Source organism: Megalops cyprinoides, chromosome 1 (assembly GCF_013368585.1).
Source record: "Megalops cyprinoides isolate fMegCyp1 chromosome 1, fMegCyp1.pri, whole genome shotgun sequence".
NCBI classification, from domain to species: Eukaryota; Metazoa; Chordata; class Actinopteri; order Elopiformes; family Megalopidae; genus Megalops; species Megalops cyprinoides.
Window position 1 is genome coordinate 50,455,577 of NC_050583.1, and position 20,977 is coordinate 50,476,553.

The window sequence follows — 20,977 nt, forward strand, 5'->3', positions numbered from 1 at the left end:
CCCCATCGCTGTCTCTGTCTGTGTCGCTGTGAAAAGCTCTTACTTCCGGCCGGTTGTGCACAGAGATCGCATTAGCATTCCTCTCTCCCTGTCGTCGCGCGGCACGGGCTGTTCCCCTCAGCTGTCAGGACGGAGTGCCTGGGCTGCCGCTCTAGCGCTAGTGCTCCTGGGGGAGGGGAGCATTGCGTCCCGCCAGGGGAGGCTGTTCACCTCGCCTGGCTCTGGCCTGCGGCGCGCTGATGCGCCCATCCTAACAGCGGGAGATGTGTTTCATGCGTCTCCTCTTTCAGGAGTGACACTCCATTTGGAATCGTTGGGGGGCGGCAGCTAAAAGTCCTCTGGGTGTTAACTTGCTTGCATGGTCTTCTCTGTGGCACAGTTATGATTTTATCATTATCATTTAGCTGGCTCTCTTATCCAGAATGACTTACATAGGTTACAGTTTTTACATGTTATCCATTTATACAACTGGATATTTACTGAGACAACTCTGGGTTAAGTATCTTGTCCCAGGGTACAGCAGCAGTGCCCCTGCGGGAAATTGAACCAAGAACCTTTCAGTTACGTGCCCTGGTCCTTACCACTATGCTAAGCTACCACAGTTGACAATAAAAAATAACAAAGGAAAAACAAATGTGAAGTGTTGTCATGTGATCAAGGGAAGGAATTGTAGCAGTTTTGTCTTTCCATGATGCGCTGGCGGCTGGCCGACCGCAGAGGCTGCTCACCCTGGGAAATTCTTCCTGTGACCCAAAGGGTGGTGTGCTCTAAACTAATACCTTCAGGCTATAAGCCAGCGAGAAGACAATGTCAGCTGCAGGGTGATTATTGAATGTTCTGGCAGCATATTAGGTATGATGGGGTGAGGGCACGCGGGGGGTGAGATGCAGTTTTTACGAGGCCCTTTGGAAAAAGTCCAGTGGTGAGTCACAGCCCTGTGCAACACTGAGATCACATTCAGGCATTATTACAATAATAGCCGAATAATTTTCTCACTGTTAATGCATGTTGTGCTCTGTTCAGTGACAGGTGACATTTGATCCCTTCAGCATATGAATCCCGGGGTATCAAAGACATGTTGCCATGGCAACAGCCATGCCACGTCACCTGCTGGCTAAGCTCCTCCTCTCTGTAGGTACAGCCTTCCATTGGTCAGAGAAGGAAGGCTTGTCTCCAGCGGATTGGTGGCCTGCTCATGACCCACAGATCATCTGTGCAGAGATTATCCAGCATTGTTGATCACCTCTTAATGTGTTTTTAAGCCAAACTGTTTTTATTGTATATTCTTATATGTATTTTTATGTTTTTTTCCCACTTAAACCTCATAAAGTGTATTAGTGTGTATTGTTCCGTTTTTCCCAGGATGGATTATGTTGTCATTAAAATATTAAAGTTTGTAATTCTGTTCAATTCCCTTTGTGCCACACAGACTCTGCCCCCAGCACACCTCAGTCCGTTGACCCACCCCCACCGCCACCCCCCTCGTGGCACTCGGCCAATAACGGAGAAGCGGGGAAGTTCTGCTGCCTGTGCGGCGCCTGGTTCAACAACCCGCTCATGGCGCAGCAGCACTACGAGGGCAAGAAGCACAAGAGGAACGCAGCACGGGCGCGGCTGCTGGAGCAGCTGGCGGGGAGCCTGGACGCCACGGAAACCACAGGTCAGGGCGGGGTCAGTGTGGGGACTGGGTGGGGTCAATATGGAGACTGGGCGGGGTCAATATGGGGATTGGGTGGGGTAAATATGCAGACTGGGCGGGGTCAATAGAGAGCCTGAGCAGGGTCAATGTGGAGACTGGGAGGAGTCAGTGTGGGGTCAGTACGGGGACCAGGCAAGGTAAGTGTGAAGTCAGTAGAGAGAACTGGGCGGGGTCAGAGTGAGGCCAGTATTGGGGCTGGGTGGGGTCATAATGAGGTTAGTATGAGGGTCAGAGTAGGGGTCAGTGTGAGGTCAGTATGGGGGCTGGGTGGAGTCAATGGGAGGTCAGCACGGGGATGGGCAGGGTCAGTGTGAGGTCAGCATGGGGTTGGGAATGGTCAGGGTAAGGTCAATATGAGAGTGAGGGCAGGGGTAAGTGAGAGATTAGTACGAGAACTGGATGGGGTTAGGGTGAGGTCAATACGAGGGTCAGAGCATGGGTCAGTATGATATTAGTATGTGAATTGGGTGGGGTCAGGATGAGGTCAGTATGGTATTTTGGCATTTAGCAGATGCTCTTATTCAGATCGACTTACATCAGTTAGTTTTCTACAATGTTATCCATTTATACAGCTGGATATTTACTGAGGAAATTGTGGGTTAAGTACCTTTCCCAGCAGTACCCCAGCAGAGAATCGAACCAGCAACCTTTTGGTTACAAGTCCTGACCCTTAGCCACTATGCTACAGCGTTTGGTCTTTTTGTGAAATTCTGGCAGAAGTGTAAGACAGAGCTTCAGCGTGCGTGCAGCAACCGCCTTCTGCGATCTGAAAACCTGCATCAATCCACCGTGCGGGTAAACGAAACGTGTGCATGAGAGATGAGACGCTTCATCCGAGCTGCAATTATGCCTCCTATATGCGGGCTGGGCGGAGTCAGGGTGAGGTGAATACTGGGTCAATGTGTGGTCAATATGGGGATCAGGATGGGGTCATTGTGATGTCAGGGGAATGTCACTGTAAGTTCAATACGGACAAAAGGCAAATGTATCTGGACCCAGCCTAAGACGAGAGCCGTCGGTCCCAAAACTGCCCTCATGCACAGTTATGTGGGCACTCGATAAGGCTGTCAGCAAAGCAAATAAATAATGTGAAAGGATCCATACCTAAGCACACTGCCTGCCAAGCGCAGGGCAGTTCCATTCCAGGGAGGACACAGCCCTGCAGGTCAGAGAGTTCCCTTTCAATTAGCACACGATTTACCCCCTAGAACACCCACACAAGTGACTGTTTCAATGCAACAACAAAGAATTTTAGGTAGTATGGCTACACTCCAGGCAAAATGATGAGCTTACATGGGTTGGAGTGGCCCTGAACCTGTCATTAAACTTTAAGTTGTTATTTTATTTACTCCTTAAGGGCAGAAGCTGGCTGTCCCTGCAGTACACGCTATATTACATTACTGTCATTTAGCAGACACTCTTATCCAGTCCAACTTACATAGGTTACAGTTTTATCCAGTTACACAGCTGGATATTTTACTGAGGCGATTTTGCATTGAGTTACAGCAGCAGCATCCCAGCGGAGAATCGACCCAGCAACCTTTTGGTTACGAGCTCTGCTCCTTACCCCAATGCTACACTGCTGACATACATAGCTGTGTATATACAACAGACTAATATTTCTTCCGATGTGGAGGACACGGCAGTGCTATTGCTCTGTTAAACTCCATTACTGTAAGTAACTGCTAAGCTGGCTTGGGGAGGTTTTTGTTAAAAAAAAAAAAAAAGTGTCAACAGTTTCACACGCATTTCAGAGTGATGCCATCGCTAATCAGAGCCTGGCGGTGAGCAAGTTGGGCGTCGTTGCAGGCATTACTGGCTTGAAAAGTTAATTTGACTAAACCGTGAGTCACGCCGCATAGCTCTGAGGTCTAAGCGGTGTCATTTTAAATGCGCTTCTTTTATACGTGCGGTTTGCGACCCAGATCTGTAAGTCCCATGCTGTTTTTCTTTTTTACTTTCTCATAGGAGAGAGACAGCCTTGACACAAAGAATTCATGACCGAGGGTAGTCTAAAATGAAAAGCCACACAATTGTTACCTAAATTTTTTGCAGTTAAAAAATGACCCAGTCCCATTTCAGCGGGGGCCATTGGTTTTTTTTTTCACCTGCCTCAACAGTGAGAGCTAATGCAGAAAGCCCTGGTGGAAATGGGCAGTGTAGCTGAGTGGGTTTCTGAAGGGCTTCACCTCTCAGGACAAGTGCACCCGAACTCTTTTCCTTTTCACAGAAACCAATTATGGCTCTACTGCTCAAAAAGCACACACTTCATCAAGCTTCCTTTTAAACTGCAGTGGTTTCAGAATGAGCAGTCAAAATTAAAGTGCTCCTCTCCCACGATAAATTCAAAGTGATTAAAATGTTCTGTATAAAAGCAAGGATTTTGTTTTTTGTTTACTTTTTTTGGAATACATGACAGCTGTGTATGCCTACATGAGCTGGAGCCTTAGTTACAGTCAGAGTTGTGAGGAGGTGTCCTAAACCACTAAAGGCATGTGCTATGAATGACTCACTGGTTTTGAACCACACCTTATGTTGTTGCCGCGGTGAGCAACTATTTTCTGTCTTGATTGGTTCATATGAGTCAGAAAACACATGGCAGCTCTGCCCATTATGGAATTCATTAAGCCTCAGTCTCTCATTACAGCACATAACCTTGATCGAGGAGTGTTTGACATATAGAGAGATGACACTGGTCTTTGTCAGAATGCTGACTTAGCACTGCATGTGTAAAGGGCACTGGGCTCAGAGCTCTGAGACTGTGGCTCCTGGCCAGTTTTGATGATGTCAGAGGACTGAGACAGCCCCCCCCCCCTCTCCAACCCATGACCCACACAGGTATGGCAGGATGAAATGATCCAGGCAGTTCTTTCTTGTGTGCCCATAGGTCAGTCGGGCTGGCAAGTGTGCATGTGTTCATCATATTTCCCTCAGGTGTCCCTGGCAACGTGCTAACTGTGGTGACAAACCACGGCGAGCCCATCCCAGCTGAAACACTGGGTACTGAAGATGAGGGGTGAAGAACACCACACAAAAGACCACAGCAAGCATGAAGGACAGAGAGGAACAAAGAGTCAGGATCCAAGACCAGCAGCCCAAGAGATACTGTTAAGGTGACAGAGATGGAGAGAGAGAGGGAGAGAAAGAGAGGGCTGAACACAGAGAAAAAAAAGTGAGTGGGAAATACTGAGACATAAACAGGGAGAGAGGGCCAGAGGAGCAAGAGGGTTAACAGACATGGAAATCCTGAAGGAGCGAAAGAAATAGAGATAGCGAGAGAGAGAGAGATGCAGAGGGAGGAAGTGAGGGGGAAGTACAGTCAACCAGAAAGAGAGAGGAAGAAGGGGATAGAGAGAGATTACGTCTCCCATTTTATTCGGATATCGATTTGTGTCAGTCTGTGGCTGAAAGCATGGGAGTAAGCAGGAGCTTCATTGCAACACACTTTGGAACATAAGGATAAGTGGTATACAAGATCTCTTTTCAAAGCCTTTGGAACATTACGATCAGGAGTGTATGAGGTTTTGTAGCAAAGCCTTTGGAGTAGTAAGATCAGTACCATACAAGATGGCTCAGCAAAAGCTTTGGTACGTTAAGATTGAGCTAAACGATATCTCCTAGTAAAGCCTTTGAAACATTAAGATTCGTACTGTAGGATATCTGCTACCAAAGCCTTTGTAACATTAAGATTGATCAGTTAGTGACCATATACCACTATATCTGTACTGTAAAACAGGGAGAGCTGGACTGCTACTTGAACTCCATCAACACCTTCAGAGAAATATTTCTCTTCCTTTATTACAGTTCAAAACTCTCCCCTGTAGAGGAATATGCAGGCATCTCTCTGATGGTTTCGGTCCTTGTCAGATGGCTGAGAGATGGTCTCATTCACACGAATGCAGAGACAGCTAAGCAGATATTCACAGTGTGCTCACATCGCTGTTAGCACAACAGAGGCCTCAGGGGCGATGTAGAGGTGTACTGTGAGGTAGGAGAGCACAGAGGCAAGGGTACTCCAGGACACTAATTTGACTGGGAGTGACTCTGTGTGTGTGTGCGCACTCTGTGTATTTGTGTGTGTGTGTGTGTGCACACTGTGTATTTGTGTGTTTGAATGCATGTGTGTGTGTGTGTGTGTGTGTGTGTGTGTGTGTGTGTGTGTGTGCGCACTCTGTGTATTTGTGTGTGTGTGTGTGTGCACACTGTGTATTTGTGTGTTTGAATGCATGTGTGTGTGTACTGTATGTGTGTCTGTACATGTGTGTGTGTGTGTGTGTGTGTGTGTGTGCGCGCGCATGTGTACATACGTATGTTCATGCATGTGTGTCTGAATGCATGGTTGTGTGTGTGTGTGTGTGTGTGTGTGGCACTGACACACTCAGATGCACTCTCCTCTTCCAGTCTCTACAGTCTCCAGCAGCCTGTCTCCCCAAACCCCAGCTTTCTCCTCAGGCTTCAGAGTGCATGCGTGAGGGCGTCTGTGCCAGTTTGCCCTGTCCCTGCAGCCCCAGAGAGGCACGTCTCCACAGAAGTGCCTCTTCAGACAGCTTCACACCTCACCCCAACTGCCCCTCTCCCCTCACCCCCCATAGTCACAGGACTGATCAGTGTTACATTATTATTAAATTATTTGTCAGCAAATAATATTATTCGTAGAATAGCAGATTCATGCTTTTTTTTGACTATATGGAAAGAGCAGCATCTGTTCACTCCTTGTGAGAAGTCTGCAGTGAAGAGCACTGGAGTAGAGTAGGCTGGAACTTTACTGCAGTCAACACAATCTTTGGAATATAAGGACCAGTGGTGTGTGTGTGTGTGTGTGTGTGTGTGTGTGTCTGTGCGTGTTTGAGGCATTAACCAAAAAGAATGAGATGAACTGGATCACCCAGGAGAAGGCAACATCATCTTTTCAAAATACAACCATAGCACAACTCGGCCGATTAGCATTCTGAATCAGAAGTCTTTTACACAAGTACTGCAAAAGACAGGTGGCATGTGCTGCTACTATAATATTGGAGGACTGACAGGTGCACGCACACAAGCACGCATGCACACAAAAACGCACGCACACACACACACAAAGACAAACACATGCACATGCACGCACGCACGCACAGGGCAGGCTACTCCAGCCTTTAGGAAAGGAACGTGTCTCCCCATCTCACAGTCCCATGCCATTAACAATGGTAGGGTGAGATGAAATGAGTTTACTGCACTTCAGCCGAGGATGAGCGTCAGTTTGTTTTGAAAAGTGCTGGGGATAACGAACGACGGGTTCGACAGGTTCACACCTTTTAAAAGTGGTGGGGACGCAATGGGCCACGACAAAAAGTGCTGAGGACATGTCTCCAGCGTCCCCAGCGTAAATGACGCCTATATTTCATCCCTATGAAGAGTGACCTGGGGACAGGGGGAGAGAGGAAGAGACTGAGGCACCGACAGTGAAACTCATTTCTATTTGTCTGAGTGTTGTACATTCTAATTGCATTGCCTGGGTTTTATATTTGTGCTTTGTGCACTCTATATTATGTTCTAATACTTGCATACTGTTTTTTGTTAATGCTTTGGCAGCATACATTGTGTGATACTTCACGTCAATGAGACCATCTTGAAACTGAATTTGAAAAACGAGGCGGCAGTGTAGCGTACTGGAGCAGGGCTCATAAACCGAAAGGTTGCCCGTTTGATTCCTCACAGGGGCTCTGCTGCTGTACCCTTTGGCAAGGCACTGAACCCACAGTTGCCTCAGTAAATATCCAATCCAGCTGTATAAATGGATAACGTTGTAAAAACCTGTAATTAATGTAAGTAGCTCTGGATAAGAGCGTCCGCTAAATACCAAAACTGTAATGTAATGTAAAGACTGGGATAGGGTAACGGAGGCTTACCAGAGAGACACAGAGACTGAAAGACAGTGAGAGAAACTAAGTGAAAGAGGGAGAGAATGGGTAAGATGGTCCAAAAAGATTACTTAGAGAAAGAGAGACTGAGATGATTGAGGGGGGCAGAGAAGGAGAGGAGAGGTGAGAGAAAAGTGACAGATCTGAGTGCTAATCAATATCTTAAACATCCAGTTATTTTCCTTTAAATTTACCTAACTATTCTTATAATATTCTTACAGTTCGTACAATATGTGTAATACGAATATGCCAATAAACTGTTTTGCTTTGTCATTGAAAGACTGAGACAGTAAGGGAGGAGGGTGAGCAGGGAGAGGAAGAGAGAGAGCAGAACACGGGGAGAAGATGAAAGGGAGGGAGGGAGAGGACTGGGAACGAAGTGAGAGATAGAGAGACAGAGAGAACAGGGGGAAGAGACAGAGACACTCATGTACACACTCATGTTCATACTCTATCTGTATGGCTTTTGTTGAACTAGTGTCTTTTTTCTGTTTTTATATGTGCAATATGAGAACAAACCTGTGATGCTAATAAAGTAGTTTGAATTGAATTGAATTGAAGTGAGATCAAAGAGAACTGGGGAAGGGGGAGGGAGAAAAAGACAGAGACGACCAGGCAGAGAGAGAGACACAGACAGGAGACAGAGACGACCAGGCAGAGAGAGAGACACAGACAGGAGACAGAGACGACCAGGCAGAGAGAGAGACACAGACAGGAGACAGAGACGACCAGGCAGACAGAGAGACACAGACAGGAGACAGAGACGACCAGGCAGAGAGAGAGACACAGACAGGAGACAGAGACTACCAGGCAGACAGAGAGACACAGACAGGAGACAGAGACGACCAGGCAGAGAGAGAGACACAGACAGGAGACAGAGACGACCAGGCAGACAGAGAGACACAGACAGGAGACAGAGACGACCAGGCAGAGAGAGAGACACAGACAGGAGACAGAGACGACCAGGCAGACAGAGAGACACAGACAGGAGACAGAGACGACCAGGCAGAGAGAGAGACACAGACAGGAGACAGAGACGACCAGGCAGAGAGAGAGACACAGACAGGAGACAGAGACGATCAGGCAGAGAGAGAGACACAGACAGGAGACAGAGACGATCAGGCAGAGAGAGAGACACAGACAGGAGACAGAGACGACCAGGCAGAGAGAGAGACACAGACAGGAGACAGAGAGAGAGAGGGAGTTAGAGAAGATAGGGGAAGAGGGAGAGAGAGAGAGGACAGGGAAAAGGAGAGAGAATGAAAGAGATGACGGGAGAAGAGGGAGAAAGAGAGAGACAATGAGAGTGGCAGGGGGGGGGGGGGGGGGGGGGGGGGCACACAGAGAGAAAAGAGAGGCGGGATGGATGACAGCTTTATCATCCTTTGGCCGCTGGGTTTATGATCCATAACCCACTCCGGTTAACCCGTCTTTGGAGAGCTAGCCTGTAGCACTCAGATAAGCGGCCACATCGTGCCCTTTTTCTGTAAACAGGGATATTTTAAACTTTGCATATTGAAGGTCATTTCTGGTCTGTAAAGGCCAGAGGGAAAAAAAACCCTGAATGTCAGGCCCACGGTTTCTGTGCAGCAAGAAATTTTCATACTTATTAATATTTTCTCAGTGTTAAAATCAATGTAAATGGATGCAACAGATTCATTGCACAGCTTTCTGCTGGTTTGAAGCAGATAAGGAGAAATGAAAATGGGGATGTATCACTAGAGAGTATACCTATTATTTTTTCCACATTGGTACGGTACAAGAGGTTTTATGGACCTAATTTGGAGGTCCAGATGCAGAGCATTGTTTTGTGAAGTGGAAAAAAAAAAGCCTTTTGTCATTCACCTGATTCAATTATTTAAGTATTTGGAGAGATAATGAAGTGCCTGAAGATCAGCTAAGGCATCCATTAAAATTAATTATATGCAATCTGTTTTAGTCCCTCAATGGCGCTTGTAAATCTTCAGTGAGCTGCGGTCTCTCTGTGTCTGTATAAATTTGCCTTTCTGTCTGTGTGTGTGAGAGGGAGAGAGAGAAAAAGAGACTTTTTTCCATGAGTCCCCCACCTTTATGCAACCCTACTTTGGAACTGTCAGTTGTATACTAGGCTCATCTTACCACAACAGCCTCTGGGCCTGCACAGGAGCTCTGAGGCAACACGAATGCAATCATCTCACATGTGGCCTGTTTTCACACTGTAAGTCACACAGCGCACTACAGCAGAGCGGGAGCTGATTGGAGGATACTCAATGGACATCATCCTAACTGACAAATCACAGGGTGCCTGTGTGCAATGGGTTGGAGAGACCCTGGCTGACACACCCACCCCAATTCCTGGCAGAATTGAGCCAGTGGGCTCCTGGTCATCATCGGCTGATGACACAATTTGGATCAAGCCTGTGCCCGTAGAGATCATTTCACACAGTTGAACTGTAGTGCTTGTAACGACATTGGAACAGTGTCTGAGGGGTATTGTTCAGAGTCAGGAGTTCAAAGAGGTATGACTTTGTGAGAGATTTGTTTTTTGGGAGAGGCTGGATGTTGAAGGACAGTTAGTCCCTACAGAGAGAGAGAGAGAGAGAGAGAGAAGACAGATGGAGGCTGACATTGAAGGAGACTTCCACAGACAGAAGAGTGAGAGAGGGAGGAAGGCTTAGAGGGAGAGACTTGACCTTGAGAAATACAGAGAGAAAGAGGGAGAGAGAGAGAGAGAGAGAGAGAGTGCGAGGGGGGGATTTGGACACTGTAGAGAGTGAGGATTTTCCAGCAGATGTTTTCTGACATTCAGAGAGATATTGGTTCATCGCTCAGATGGTGATACAGCTCTGTGTGAAGGAATGACATTCCTTCTCAGGCTCATAGCAGCAGCCCCCACTTCCCCCCCTCCTATGTATTTTTTTCAGTCGCACTCACACACTACCAAGGGTCTGATGAAGGCCAAAGCCTCCCATTCAAAGCCAGCGATTACCCACACATTACAAATTATGTCAACAGCACCACACTTATGCATTGCAATTCAAGTCAAGGTAGTTTGCCTCTTGTTGGTGTCCAAATTCAATCATAACCATTTGCACTTATTCATTTCTGCTGTACATACAATGAGGAGTGATGTTAAATCACATTTTTTTCCACAGGGGAGGCTCAGAATTTGCCTCAAATTTTAGAAATTACTTTGTCCAAGTGGGTGAATTTAGTCCAGATTAGATCAGGATCAGAGATACAACCTCCAAAGTGAGAGGTTTTGATTTTAACTACATCTCTACTTTCTACGGTCTGAGTATTTCATGCACGCATCACTACTACACTGCTACTTGTACTATTGCCATCCTAGGGTCCTGTTTTTTGCTCATTGTATTTAATAGTACTACTAGTACTACCACTAACAATAACAATAATAATAAGAAGAAGAAAATGAAGAGGTTCTCCAGTGTATCAATCAGACATTGAACAGTCCAGTTAAAGGGTAAAAACAACCTAGTCACCCAACAGCTGGGCAACGTGCTCTGTGGCCTACAGCTTTAGGCCAGGCAGCAAGCTAAACACGCCAGCCATATGGAAATTTACAGCAGCCAAAATGTGGATTCCAGTGTCCGCTCTGCTAAACTCTCCGGAGGGGTGCTGTTCTACAGGAAGTTTAGTACACACCACTGAGTGAGCATCTTACGTTTAAAAAATAAATAACTGAGGGGGGGAAACGCCGTTCCTCGCTGAGCACAGAGAAGCTGTCTTCTCTGGTCACGGGTGTCTACAAAGCTGTCATTACACAATTCGCAGAATGTAGATGTGGACTATCCAAGGACAAAGGTAATAGCAGGAAACATACTGGCATTTATTTCAGCTCGCGCTCAGCCTTTGTCTCCCGTTGTAGATGATGGGTGTCCGTCGCCTTATCGAATATATTTAGCTTCGCCGAACGCCGGCTCTAGAGCCGGTCGTTTCGCACCGAATGTGCTTCCCAATCAGGCAGATTTCTCCCGAACGCATCCATCCACCACTAGATAAGACGTCGGTGACGAGACTTACAGGAGACGTAATTGCAGCTTGGATGAAGTGTCTCGTCTCTCAGGCACACGTTTCGTTTACCCGTGCAGTGGATTGAGTTTTCAGATCGCAGAAGGCGCTCAAGCTCTGTCTTACATTTCTGCCAGAATTTCACAAAAAAAGAACAAACGGTGTAGCATAGTGGAAAGGAGCAGGGCTCGTAACCAAGAGGTTGCTGGTTCGATTGCACACTGGGGCACTGCTGCATTGCCCTTGGACAAGGTACTTAACCCAAAATTGGCTTTGTAAATACCCAGCAGTAAAAGTGGATAAAAAAAACTGTAACCTGTGAGAACTGTAAACTGTGAGTCGGTCTGGAAAAGAGCATCTGCTAAAAAAAAGACATTAAAAAAAAAACTGAATCATATGAGATATGATCCTTGCTGTACAATCACTTAATTTAGCCATGGTTATTTTTATCTTGTGTTTATACCTGCTTGCTCATACTGTGCTAGCTGCTAATTTTTCAGGAACTCATTGTGAAACAATTGGGGAGCTGTAAGCAGATTATAGATTTTTCTTTTTTAATACTTTCTGCTTTCATACTTTATTTTCATTTCTTCAGCGATTGTGTGTATTACCCTGGCTTAGATGATTGTGCTGCTTGGAAGAACAGATACATAGCTATAAGAGAATTTCCGCAGTACTTGAAGAAGCGGCAAACTTTCTGAAATATGGGTATTGGAATTTGCAGATATGGTTGGGTGAACATTGGCTATCAGTGTCTTCCCTATAAATCTCAATGGGTGCACTCTTTATAATAATAACAGATTGCATTAATATAGGGCTTTCTCTGGATCTCAAAGCACTTTACAGTGTAAGGGAGAGGTGAATTGGTTATCTGAATTTACCCTTGCTAAAGTTGGGGTTGCTTTATTGGTCGATAGATGTAGGTACTTGTTATAGAGGAGCGCACTCATCTTGATTCATAGCCAGTGTGTGGATAGTACTGAAATGGTTTCAAAAGCAAAAGAGTTCACTTTTTCACTCAAGAGTACTCTTTGCTGTGGGCCTCCACTCTTCCTATGGCCATTCCGTTTTCACTGAATTCAAACAACTAGCAGCGCAAAGGAACTGATCGCATTATGGGAGTTCAGTTTGTCTAATGTCGGAACTCCGGGGGTCCATAGCTCCAAGCTCTGACTGACGGAACTCTGAACAGACACCAGCGGTTGTCATGGCGATGGACCATCCAAGGGCTTTTCGTGTCAGTCTTGGGAAAGAGGGTGATGCAACAGGCTGTGGCCCCACCCTTCGATCCACCATGCAGCTGTTTTCCATCATAGCTTTCAGATTAATAAACTTTGAAAACAAAACACGATTTTAATTAAGATGTTCACATCAGAGAGGAGAGGCAGAGGAAATGACATTTAGAGGCACAGACACAGGAAAGTGCTCCCAGATGCCCCGGGGCTCAAAGCTCTCGCAGATTTTCCCTGTGAATAATCTCTTATTATTGAGCAAATGCAGGCTGGGTGATTAATGATTGATGGGCTTTATGACCTCCTAGATGAACAGACACATCTTGGCTTGTTTTGAAGACGGCCACGAGAGATTTTTGGTCCCACTGAGATATACTGTAATATACACTGTCCCTACAATAAAAATGCTATGAATATAAAGTTTGAAAGCAAGTATAAAAACTTAAAGCATCAAACAAATGCTTAAATGTATACTCAAGCTTCTATCTATGAATATAAAGTACAAAAGTAGAAAGTATAAAAACTTTCAGCATCAAAAATTTGTGCTCGCGCTTATATCTTATATCTATGAACATAAAGTATGAATGTAGAAAGTGTACCTCTCTCCTTGCACGCCAGTGTGTCCATCAGAGAGAAAGATCTGACAGGTGGAGGACATGGCTGAGCTGATCTCCGCTATCGCTTAAGGCCAGGCTGCAGATGTCTGATTTTGGGCATCGATGCTCTGTGTTAGCCTCTCCACCTGTGCCTCTCCGCGTTCCAGTCCCTCTGACTGCTGTGCATGCTGGTCTTTTTCCACTCCTCGGTTTTAGTGAAACATACACCAGACTATATACCTAATCTATTATTGGCTCAGCCAAGCAAATAGCATTTTTTTTTCCACACGGTATGCTTGTGCTGTGCCACATTGCCTGAGTTAGCTGATAGCGTGTTCTTTGCACGCTGTCCTCTTCCTCCTTGTGCATTCTATCATGCTTCTGTCATGCTGGCTGTGTCTACCAGGATGTAGTCCTCTGATACACATCTGTATGTGTTTATGTGTTTATGTGTGTGTGTGTGTGTGTGTGTGTGCATGCATGCATGTGTATGTTTGTATATGTGTGTGCAATGTGTGTGTGTGTGTGTGTGTGCACGCATGTATCTGTGTGTGTGTGTGTGTGTGTGTGTGTGTCTGCGTGTATGCGCACGTGCATGTGAATGGGTGGGCGGACGCCTTTGGGAAACATATCCTCGCCTTCTCGCTCGCCATCGATCTATTTTTGGGTCACCGCGGCTCTCCGCCACCTGCAAACCCTTTAATTAGCGCACAGATGTTTCCTCCGCCGCCGGCTCTGCAAATCGGCTTCCATCCGTCTCACCCTACTCCCTGGAAGAGTTCGGCTGCACCCGCCGCCCCCCCCGGGGGGACGGGCACATTAGCCCCTCGCTCTTGCGGTCCCCTGAATCACAACGTTCTATCTCTTTGTCTGTTAATTACATCCTTGTGACCACAATGGGGCTTCAGTCACGCGCGCTGTTCTTGCACTTGTGATGTAGTGAGATAGGAAGTGTGTTTTTTTTTCAGAGAGCACAGCACACATACTGTGTCCTTTGTTATTTCCAGACTTTATCGTGTCAATGCCTCAGCTAAAACTGAAACATGAATGCGTGTGGGGAAATTCCAGATGGAAGTATTATTTCATGTGATAGACTCATGTTTTGCATCTTGCAGTACAACCAGCCAGAAACGTAGAAATAACGCTCAGCTTATGAGACTAAAGAGACATTTTGTATTGGGTTTAATTTTACCTGTCCTTTCCTTGTAATATCAACTTGTGCTGTATTGTTCAACAATGGGCTATTATGGCTGATATAGATTAACGTGTGTGTGCGTGCGTGCGTGTGTGTATCACTCCAGGTCTGCGCAGCAGCTACTCCTGCAGTGTGTGCAACGTGATCCTCAACTCCATCGAGCAGTACCACGCCCACCTCCAGGGTTCCAAGCACCAGAACAAGTGAGTGAATCCACGAGCGAACAAATGCTTTCTCTCCTAGCCTCGGTCGGTGATGCTGAGAACACCCGCCCTGCCGTCTCTGCAGGTGACCCTAATTCCACGCACCCGGCTGTCTCAGTCCGTGACCCTAACGACACTCATTCTCCGGTCTCAGTGTCCCGGGTAACACTCACTACACCTACACCATCTGAGTCAGTGACCATGCTAATTCTCACCTCCCTGTCTTGCATCAATGACACAGCAAATTAAAGTTTGCCTTAGAAGGTGAACTTACGATAGCTGGAATTGTTGCATACAGTTGAATAGTGTCTGGACCAGGGTTGCATGCAGCTTTGGGCCAGGTCTGTGGGTTGCTCTGTGAGGGTACTGATTGATTCCTGTGGTACCTTTGCAGAGTACCAACTATGCAGGGAATGCAATGAATGAGTAGTGACCTCACACAAGGGAAAAAGTCTGTGACAGCTGAAAGGGGGGGGTGTGGAAGACAGCACTGAGTAATGGGATGCAACTGCATTTCTTTTAACCCCAGTGAGAATTGCTTGTTGTTGTAAGGCCCATAACAAGGTTAGATATGCACTGTTTCAGTGACTTACCATGCTAAAAATCTTCTAGCGACTGTGCCAACTTTGTGTGATCCACAGCACAGACCGCACTCATTGCGTTACCAGTGTAGCGGAAAAACATTCTGCACCAAGCTCTGGAGTGCCCCCGAGGGGCTTATGGGAAAAAAAAACCACCAGACTGGCCACCCAGACCAAACTGTGATAAATGAAGCAGTCCATTCAGGAACATGTTGTTGTCATGTGTATTAAAGCACTCTTTGTATGTCTTCTCAGTTAGCTCGTTAGTTTCAGCTGTGGTATTTTCAAATCGCCACCAGCTGCGTTGTTTGTGCTATGCAGTGGCAGCTGCTTGCATTTACATTTACATTTACATTTATTGATTTGGCAGATGGGTTTATCCAAAGCAACTTACAAGTGAGGCAGAGTACAACACAAGCAAAAACCTATAAGGAGTCAACAATATTAGAAGCACTGCATGACCAGCTAGCTGGTAGGGATAACGAGTGCATTAAACCATTAGATTACAGTTCTTTTTTTTTAATAGGGAGACAGTTTTGAGGCATGAGAAATTCCTTTAGGTGTCAGGTGAGAGCAGAAGAGCTGTGTCTTCAGATGTTTCTTGAAGACAGAGAGGGACTCGGCAGAACAAATGAAGTGTGGAAGTTCATTCCACCATGGGGTGACAACGGCAGAGAAAGTTCTGGATAGCGAATAGAGTGTTCCCATTAAGATGCATCTCACCAGCTGGGCTGCGGTAGAAGCCAGAGTCAGGCCTGAGCATAGACAGTGGGAGTATATAGAGACACCTGTGAGTATTTGGAGAGTATTTACAGTGGGAGTATTCACATTTACATTTATTCATTTGGCAGACACTTTTATCCAAAGTGACTTACAAGTGAGGCAGAGTACAACACAAGGAAAAGCCATACAAGAAGTCACAATATTATAGGTGCTGCATGGCCATGTTTCAGTAGTTGGCCAGACAAGGAACGGAGACACCTGGGAGTATTCAGCAGTTATTTAGTGTGAAGTCTGGGAATAAGAGAGAGGGAGCATTTAGCGACACCAAGAAGTATTAGAGAGTATTTAGAGGGTGAGTAGTTTGAGACATCTGGGAGTATTAGAGAGCATTTAGCATGGGAGTATTTACAGACACCAGGAGCATTAGAACATCTAGTATTTAGAGTGGGAGTATTTGGACACACCTGGGAGTATTTACAGAGGATGCTGATGTGAACTTATTCCTCCACTCAGTTGGCCCCGGATGTCATGTGGAGTTTGACCAGTTTTATTGTGCTGCCTGAGAGTCTGTCTATGAATCCCCGGGAACCCAGGGATGGCTGAACAGTGGGGCCATGAGCTGGACACCTCTGTGCATGAATCAATCAAGCAAAGAATCACTCACATGCTCAAAACAAAGGATTCATGCTAGTCATGCTTTGCCACTGTGTCTATGTGTGGAAATGTGAGTTTTTCAGCTAAGGTGTCTTTATTCCATGGTCTTGAGGGGCAATTCTGCAGGTAGTATACCATTTACCAGACCTTCTGGCTAAGCAGACACCAGTAAATTTCGAGAAGAGGCACTTTTTTCTTCCCGTCCGTATCCAGTGTACCTTTTACTCTATCCTGCTGGGGCAACTAAATCAACCAAACAACTGCATTGCTCCAGTGGGGTAGAGTGAAAGGTAAGCAGGATTGGGGGGGAGTCTTGCTGGAATTTAGCGGTGTCTGTTGAGCAGTTAACTAAGTTTAGAGTTGCATCCCTCTTAATGGGAACTCAAAATGCACATTAGAGCAAAACTCCCCACAGTTTTACTGTAACTGAATAAACCCAGAGGAAAATGCCACTAATGTGTTTTTAAAGACTTGCTAGGGTAAAGATAGCATTGGGAAAAACTAATTATGGATATCAGTCAGCTATGGGAGAAATTGGACTGCTTGCCTAATGACAGTTAAACCGATCAGAGTAAACCCCCCTCATAAAAGATTGACTGGTTTGAAAAGGTTTGGCTGACATTTTACTATTGAATTACAAGAACAGTGGATCTTACTTATATTGGTTATCATTTATTTAACAAACTCCAACCTCCAGGTGAAATGCTTAGCGTGGTGGTGCGGTGCCTCCTGCTGAAATCACTGATGACAATTCTCCAGGGTTCCACTGTACGTTAACTGAGATTAGAGCTGCATTCCTTGCTAATCAGAAGTCATTAAGATGCAGAGGGTGGTCTGAGCCAATACATCAAGGAGAATAGCAGTGATGTACGCTATGGCAACATGAGACCACTAATGTACAGCACGCCTTTCTTCCAAAGAGAGAGTTTAATTCAGCTTGACTTCATTCCTTGCGGCAGTGAAACAGTCTGTCAAACATTCTGGCACGCAATTATCTTAAACTCCTCTTGAGGCGCGCGCTCCATAAAGACATGAGATAAAAGCGGCATCAGAGACGCCCCTCCCTGTCCATAATTCATATTCAAAGACGCTGCTGTTCGGCGCACATTATCTGATGCAAAATTACCGTTAATTGGAAGAGGGCAGGGCCTAAATCAAAAGCTTTGATTATGGAATTAATGTAAATGAATGTTCATTCGCTTATCGTTTCCGCCTGCACGTGTTTTCCGCCACCGCCTAAAAATCACAAGATTTTTTTTAATTATCATTGCTCACTGTGGATGGTAGCGAACCAGTGTGCTTGCACAGCTCTGGAGATTCACCTCTAGTCCTTGCTAAATAGTGAAGTGTAAAATCTTTTCAGAAATATAAAGCTTTGTGAACAAAAAATTCACATAATTTTCAGATACAGCCTTGACTCAAAAAAGCGGTCTTTGACATTGACACTAGAGTAACTGGCCATGGCAAGGACCTGATGTGTGTGTGTGTGTGTGTGTGTGTGTGTGTGTGCGTTAATGAGAAAGGAGAGAAATGACATTGGTTGACATTGAATGTGTGTTTTTCTTTGGCATGTACAGTATGTCTTTGTTTTGTGTCTGAGTGTGTTATGTATGTGTCTGCCTGACCATTTATTTCTTGATCTGAGGCCTGACCAGTGACAGAAACCCCAGAGTGTGTGTGTGTGAGTGTGAGTGTGTGAGTTCAGTGAAGGAGAATATTTGGGAGTAAGGGGGGTAATGTCCAACAGATTGCTCTCATCATGTGAGGCCGCGTTTCGGCGAGGGCTTGATTGCATTTCCGACAAACGAATTAACGGACCTCACCTGCACTCCCTCGCCATACGGCGGTTCCGGAGTTCTCCCCGCGCATTCCGGCAGGCAGCCTCGGACTGCACAAACCGGAACCCGTGACGGTCTTTCGTTACAACAAGTCAGCATTTCGACTTAATCTTTCTTCTCTAAAACTGTACCTTCCGCATTTGAAATATAAACGCGTCTGCTCGGATATCAGTCGCAACTGTGAATTCAATGTTGTTCCAAAAAAAAAAACACAAGGTCCCTGCCCACTGTAGAGACCATTGTGGGGCTTGAGGAGCACTTCATTCATTTCCTCCCCATAAATCCAGCGCTGCGCCGGTTCACGATTCTTTCACAAAGAAGCTAAAAACGCTCGCTAGCGAGTCCGCCAGTTAATTTTCATGATCTTGACATTGTGGGCTTTCTGACTCTTCTGACCCGAGTAATTGCAGGGGTTGCCAGACGCCCACCGAGGTTAAATGCTGCTGTCAAACGCGATTAAAGGATGTTTAGCTCTGCGCTTGTTACTAGTGATGGGCCGTGCGGTGCCCCACTGAAAGTCACGTTCCAATTTAACGCGTCCGCTAAAAGAAGAAGGCGAGTAAAAAATAAAATAAAAAGGCGCTGGCGTTGTAAAGGAACCTGGCAGACAATGGGACGGCGCCGCAGACCTTTACGCACTGCGTGATCCTCTCTGCTCAGCACTGCTGTAGCAAAAGACACGACATTCTACAACTATCGAACATGATATAATTTTTTTTTCCGAAAAAGACGTATTTTACGTGCCCCTTCTCACCCTCTTTGAACGAGTTGCCCAGCAACATGTTGCCTTGGTGCGGCGGGAAGAATCTCTCGATTGCGCCAGATTCTATCATTAGCGATGGGAGCGGCACCACATTGTGATTTAATGAGCACGGGCCAGTCATTACCGAGGCAGAGATAGCAGCCCGAGACACGGAAGGGCTATTATCCTAATCAGGGATTTCATCTACCAGTTCTAATATGAAATATTTAAATTGGACAGATAGGAGAAGGGTGGGGGAAATGGACCCGTTACGATTAGCGCGGCTGTGCCAGTCAAAACGCACATTAGGACAAAACTCCCTGTAGTTTTGGCGTAGCTGAATAAACCCAGAGGAAGCTCTTAGCCTTCGGGGAACCGTCTCTAATGTGGTTTTTGAAAGCTGGGAAGTGTAAAGATAGCTGCGGAAAAATTAATTATGAATTTCAGCCGGATATGAGGGAAGTTAGGTTGTTTGCCTAATGACTTTTCAACTGGTCAGAGTAAACTGTCCTTTAAAAAAGTTCAGCATTAAAAAACACTTAAAGCACACACCGTGACTGAGGTCCACTTAGTGAAAAGTGAAATGAGTTTAGCTGGCATTTTGCTCTGATTAGACATGCTGCTTCATGTTAGGATCTGTCACAAAAACTGTTTCAGCAAACCACATGTACTCATCATGTCAGCACGCACACGTTTGCAGAATTACCTGTACAGCTCAATGCATTGTGATATTTTTATGGTTTCCCTGCTGCTACAAATCATACCTTCTCCATATGTCAGTGCATACACATTTAAAAAACATAAATAGCTCTGAAATGCCACTCAAAGCATTGATACCAATATGACGCCGACTTGCAACTGGCAAATTTTCCCGCATTACCTGAAAGGGGTCCTATTCAAAATGAATGCTGCCTGATGTTTCTTCTGTTCTACAAAGGAAGAGCCCAGCTGTCAGGTGACATGCTTGTCACTGTGTGCACTGAACCGGCTAGCTGCTTTCTGTGGTGGAGCTTCCTCTCCCTCCATGGCAGGTGATTGCCAATGGTGATTACCGTTGGTTGGACGTAAACTTTCTGTCACTTTTACACGGGGGTCTTTTCTGTAGCGCTCTGGGGAAAAAATGCTTCTGCGTTCGCCTGTTCTCAGATCAGTGAAGAGAACAGACACACAGCTGGCAGCGCTTGTGTAGAGCTGTCATAGGGATCCTTCCGCTCCTCTCTCTGTTTTCCTCTCTTTGTTTTCCTTGTGTGTGTGTGTGTGTCTGATTGTGTGTCTGTTTGTGTGTCTATGTTTGTATGGCTGTGTGTGTGCATGTTCAGTATTCCTACCATTTCTGAATGATACCATATGGAGTGATATTAGTTAACTGACGAATATTGTTGAATCCCTTAAACATAAATCAGTCAATTAATCATCCAATCAATCGATAATCAGTCCAATTTATCATTCATACTTTATTTGATATTCGCAAAACAAAACTTTGCAAAGAATGTCTATTGTATTAACAATTCAAATTGCAGCAGATAGAACTTAAATGACCAGCAATGCTGTTGCTGCAGAAGATAAATCACTTAAAGTGGCAGTAATCAAATTGCTGACACAC

General features: G+C 45.7%; 1 protein-coding gene across 1 annotated transcript in view; it reads left to right on the forward strand.

The window, feature by feature from the left end:
• Positions 1-20,977, forward strand: part of LOC118789404 (zinc finger matrin-type protein 4-like) — a 67,597-nt gene that overhangs the window by 38,161 nt on the left and 8,459 nt on the right. The window contains exons 5-6 of the mRNA XM_036545816.1: positions 1,430-1,660; positions 14,740-14,836. Coding sequence (XP_036401709.1) covers positions 1,430-1,660; positions 14,740-14,836 — 328 coding nt within the window. The remainder of the gene's footprint in view (positions 1-1,429; positions 1,661-14,739; positions 14,837-20,977) is intronic.